The sequence below is a fragment of the Loa loa genome (assembly GCF_000183805.2).
Source record: "Loa loa unplaced genomic scaffold supercont3.294, whole genome shotgun sequence".
Classification (NCBI taxonomy): Eukaryota; Metazoa; Nematoda; class Chromadorea; order Rhabditida; family Onchocercidae; genus Loa; species Loa loa.
The window spans coordinates 5,466-11,480 of NW_018108474.1; the positions used below are offsets into that span (position 1 = coordinate 5,466).

The window sequence follows — 6,015 nt, forward strand, 5'->3', positions numbered from 1 at the left end:
CATATGATAATAATTATAGAATTGCTACGATTTGTTATATTTTTTTTTTAACAAAGTATTACAGATAAATTGATATTGCTTTAGGAATTTTAAATATTCATTAACATTAACAAATTATTAAAATTATGTAAAAAAGTGTAGCAAAGGAAAAAAAAACTTAAAATTATAACTAAAAGTAAAATGAAATGAAATGAAATTCGAACAAAAATGAATTTCATAATTTTATTTAGTTTAAATTAATTTATAAAATATAACAATTATGTTCATAAAGGAATGAATAACAAATACGATATCAATGGAATCAATCATATTATCTCATTGATTTTTGCTTTTTTTTATCAAAATTTTCAATATGAAAAATTTCCTAATACTATTCATATCAATATGCACATTATACTGTAATTTATTAATGTGATACTGTATTATAATTTATATCATTATATACTGTATTGTATGCATGCAATACCATGGAACAATTTTTAAAAATTGTATAGCACAAGTTAAATTGCAAAGAAATTTATTTCTATTTCAGATCTTTCAATTTATTAAAATTTTTTTTAACTTTAGACCAAACAAAAGAAAAAAAATGCAAATTTATCATGTTGATCTTTTAAAAAATATTAAAATTAATTTGCTTTAATTTCTATTATTTCTCCAATTTTAAAAACTTATGTTTAAAATTTCATTTTTATATCAGACTTTTATGAAATAATTCAATCACAACAATATCCATCAAAATTGAACTAAAATTTATTTTATTTTCATTTCATAATGAAATTATGGTGCATAAAAATAATTGCCTTTGACAATTTTTGAAATTGGTGCGTCACAATTCTTGTCACTGTCCGTAAATTGAGCATTCATTAAACGAAGGATGAAATCACCAGATATATGCGCAAATTCATAATTTCCAACTGATGCTACGCAATCAATTTCACTAAAATAGAAAAGGATTGTAATTTTTTTTTTTTTTGCTCATACAAAATCAATTTCCATTACAAATAAAACAATTAATTAATAATTTGGGATAATATAGTAAAATAAAATAGGTAAACAAATAAAGGTAAATAAATAAATAATCAAAATAATTCCAAATAAAAATCTGATAAGATATGACATTTTGAGAATAAATTATTTTATTCCTCAATTAAAAAAAAAAGGAAATTTATTCATCTAATGAAAATTAATCATTCACTTTTAGTCTTTTATTAGAAGGATTTTATAAATAGCAAAAAATATAAAAATAAATAAAACCTGTTAAGACAATTTAAAATTGTCTGTACAAAATTTGTGAAATGTTGGGAAGCCTAATTGATGATTTTCTCCGGATATTTCTCCGGACATATGCTATAAATTTATTCAGTATGTTTGGTGATCAGATTTTCCGGAAATATTTGTTAATGGCATAAAAGGATCAGGAAGCTTTCATAATATTTGGATGGTAACTAAAAAGGAGTCTAACCTTTTCATCTTAAGATAGCAAACGTGAGGTGTCATACAACGTGAAACTTTTAACTTAAAATGTTCCTTGTTAATTTCAATTATACATTTATCAAAATCATCCAACGTTCCAGTTAAAGTGCTATTCATCCGTTGTTTCGAAATGGTTTGAAGCGTTGTTTGAAGTCGTTTTTGAAAATTCCTGAAAACGAATTTTTGATTTTGAGAATGATTACGTTGGCCAAAAAACTGAAAAGTTTGAAAATTCACGTCATCAGATTCATGTGAAATGTGTCACGCATGCCCTTTTTTACTTATCACGTATCATTTTACGCGGCTTATCATGCCTTTTGAAATGCCAAATAGTCTCACGGAATTTTCGATAAATTAAAAATAATTGAAAAAATGGAATTGAAATCATCATCGAGTTTAAATTATTCGCTTAATTAAACGAACTATATTTAATTAACAAATATTTGGAAATTTTTCTTCGTTTTTCTCTTCAAACGCAAGGGACTTTATTTAAATAAACTAAAATTAAATAAACTTAATTAAATAAACTAAAAAAAGCAAAATCAACAAAAAATTAATTTAGAAGAAAGTGGCTATTTACCTATTAAGTAATTGCACCAAATTATTCATATTAATAAATTGTCCTATTGCTTGGTCTCGAAATGAATGTCGCATGTGATAAAAATGTGCTTGATGACATGGAACACGTACCTGTCAACATTCCTATTCTTTATGTAAACATTTTGTTTTATTCTTTTAAAATTAACCTTCAGAAAAATAACACAATTCATTAGGGAAAGAAAAAAAACGAAATTTAAATTAATATTAAATAATACGAAATAACTAGAAAACTTTTTCTTCCTTTTTCTTTTTTAATTAATAATTCTCTCAAATATACTTGTACATAACCAAGACGATTAATCCCACTTTCATGCATATTGACAGTATCCACACGACCTGAAATAACAATCAACAAATTATGTCGTTAATGAAATTTCAAATTTGCATTAAATTGTCGAAAATTCACGTAATTAATGACTGATGTCACATACTATAATATACATACTAAGATGTCACATACTAATGTGTCACATATTAATCTGCGAATAATTGGAAAAAAAAAAGTTCGAAATATAAATGATAAATTGAACATTAAAATTGGTGATAAGTAATGATAAGAAATGTTATATGATATGAAATGATTAGCAAATGATTTTTGAATAATGCATTTTACGTGGACAAATATATTTTACGTAATCACGTAGAGAAGCTTTTATGTAATCGCGACATTTGCGCACATAATGTATACTGTAAGTTAATCACTTTAAATTGCTTGAAAACAATGAATAAAATACGATTTCTTTTTTTTTGCATGTAAAATTTAACTAAATATTTTACGTAATAAGTATAGAAGGCTTTTTCTTAAGTGATTGCGACATTTGCGCAAATTTAATTAATTGAATAAATAAAGTATATTAGTCAGATATGAAGGAATTTAGCAAAGCAGTTATTTCTTCTTTTAATAAATTATTTTATTTATTTTTTTAAATAATTCATTTTTAAATTTGAATTATTATTGACAAACTTTAGAAAATACGCTTGGTGATTTGTTTATAATCGTTTAAATGCAATTAGTGCAATCGTTTAAGTACAAATTAAATACAAAATATAATACAAAATAGAATTTAAATGCAAAATACAATTTAAGTACAAAATACAATTTACATGCAAAATACAATTGAAATACAAAATAAAAATGGATCAAAGATTCATAAGTTTAAAATAAATTTTAAATTAATTTTAAGGATGAAATGAATTATGAAACTTACTTGCATTCACGATGACACGTGTTTTCATACGCCATACTGTACATTCTTTTTTCCTATTTGAATTAATTAAGAAACTGAAATTAAAATTATCCAATTGCAATCCTTGTTCATTTTCCGGTAGTACCATTCGTACATCACGATGCTCAAAGAGGAACGATCCAGCTTGTGGATGCTGATTTGCAAGATTCTAAAAATATAAAATTTAATAAAAGGTAAAATTAAATAGTAATTTAAATTAATCTTATATTATTTTATTATACTAACCCTTATTTACGCTTTATTTTTTTAAGAAAAAAAATCGATTCAATAGGTTAAAGTTATTTTTTTTTTTTTTTAGCTAAAAACATTATTTTTCATTTAACCATTTCACTTTTAATGTTTGTTACAAAAATAAAACGATATTAAATGTTTTTTTTTCAAGCAAAAGTTAAATTATCAATGAAATTTAAGCTAATAAAATTTAAATGAAATTCACAAAGGAAAAGTTTTCAAATGCTTAATCATTTAATAATTTTTCTTCAAACACAACAACCTGTAATATGTCAATAATCACTGTTGAATAAATTTTCATTGGTTGTATTGGAATTAAAATATCATCGAAATCTGTGAATGCTATCATTTCTGCCCATGGCTTAGCAAAAAGTAAACAATTCACATGAGATTCTTCAATTCCTGAAGAAAGTAAAAGGAAAAAAAAAAGCACACAAATTATTTCAATTGAATAAACAAGAAAGATCAGTGACATTTGCTTAAATTAATGAATAATTACTGAAGAAAAAAAAATTTCAAAAAGTTCAATTAAAATTCCATTTTTAAAAATTAAAATATATCATTTTGTTTTTTTTATTTTTTTATTTTTATTTTTTTTTTTGTAGTTTTAATCATAATAAAATAAAATATTTTACCTCTTGATAAAACTAAACCATTTGGATTTTTTATCCGTTAAAATTGGCCACTTTGGCCAATGACGTATTATTACTAATCCTGAAATTGTCAACTAATTTGTTGCCAACCTATTTCATTTTTTTTTTTTTTTTATAAAACAAAAATTTCATCAATTTACATTCATTATTATTGTTGTTACTTATCATAAAATTTAATTCATCACTTCATTTTATACTTAATAAAATTATCAGAATAGAAAAAAAATTATTTTTTTTTCCATCAATATTCATTATCAATTATCAATTATGAAAATTAAATTAATAGAAATGAAAATTAACATGAACATGCCATTATGCTCATATTTTTTAAGTATATTAAATGCATCTTTTGAAATGGATTGTATCGGGATGATAATTTTAGTAGCACCAAGTGCAAGCCATATTTCAATACCAAGAAGTAATATGCGCCATTCGATAAGAGCATATGTTGGTGCCATACAAACGACAAGTTTATGTCGCTTCTCTTCCGATGTCATTTCAATTGGTATTTTAAGTGATCCTTTCACATTATCTTTTGTGCTTATTCTACAATTTTTTTTTTTTTTTAAAAATTCAATTTTCAATGGGATGTCTTAAAGAAGAAAAAAAAAAAAGGAAAAATACTAGCAAAAATGATTGAAAAATATTGAATTTTGGAAAGTAATTATATTACATTAAAATTGTTCAATTAATAAAAAGTTTCATTTTTTTATAAAATTTAAAAAATTTCCAAAATAAGATAGACAATTGCATATATTTGAAAGTAGTTATATTATCTTAAAATTATTCAATTGACAGAAATGTTTGCAAAATTTCACAAAAAAAAAGTTTCACAAGTTAAAAATTTTAAAAATTACCAAAATGGAATAAACAATCTGAATTATCTATGCTAATCAATCAATAAAATAACACAGCAAATATTCAAATTTAATAATTTAGCAGCATTTATGATATGATAATTAAAATTTAAACGAAATAACTCAAGAAAAACGTTTCAAATGTATTGTAAATTTTTAAATTTTCAATTCTAAAAATATATTACAAAGTAAGACGTAGTAAGCTGAAAATAAATTATTAGAAAGTATTTATTAAAATTAATGATATCGTAATATTATTTTATAGTATAAATACTTGACCAGGAAGTATTTGGTAAAATTAATGATATCATGATATTATTTTATAGTATATAAATATTATATAAATAAAAGCATATAAATATTTGTACGAAATTCTAATTTTGATTTATAATTTTAATTTTAATTTTAATTTTATCGAAGAATAATTGGTACCATAAAATAAACAATCATTATTTTAGATAATAAAAATTACCGTATGAATGATAAGGATTGATTTGCAACGTTACATTCAGCAATAAAACCAGCCATCGAGCAAATATCATTTACAAAACGTTTTCCTTGATGTATTCGTTGGATATGAGCTTGGTAAACAAATTGTTTACCATTTTGTGTTGTTGAAAAACAATATAAGCGATATGTTTGTTGTACATCACCAAGAAATTGAAATATCTGAAGTATTAATAGTAATTCATTTTATTTCTTTCTTAAAATTTTTAAAATAATTTTGTGAAATTTTAAAATTTATCATTAATCTAAGGCTAATCTAATAATACGATCATATACATATAGTAACCATAAATGAATTAGCTAAAATTCGAATTCATTTGGAAATATAAATGATAGTAAAATGACCACATAATTTCCTGGGATATTTTGTTCGATGTGATTTCGATGAAAAGCACCAAAGATTATTGGCCTAGATGGATTTTGTCGTGATAAAAATGCATCACCCAT

At 22.9% G+C, this 6,015-nt stretch overlaps 1 protein-coding gene across 1 annotated transcript; it reads right to left on the reverse strand.

The window, feature by feature from the left end:
* Nucleotides 1-777: 777 nt before the first annotated feature.
* On the reverse strand, nucleotides 778-6,015 carry LOAG_08568 (hypothetical protein; the record flags this gene model as incomplete). The annotated part of the gene is made up of 9 exons (XM_003144098.1): nucleotides 778-937; nucleotides 1,463-1,642; nucleotides 2,054-2,163; nucleotides 2,351-2,409; nucleotides 3,282-3,468; nucleotides 3,814-3,953; nucleotides 4,593-4,750; nucleotides 5,534-5,730; nucleotides 5,914-6,015. The coding sequence occupies 9 exons, from the start codon at nucleotides 6,013-6,015 to the stop codon at nucleotides 778-780; spliced, it is 1,293 nt and encodes a 430-aa protein (XP_003144146.1).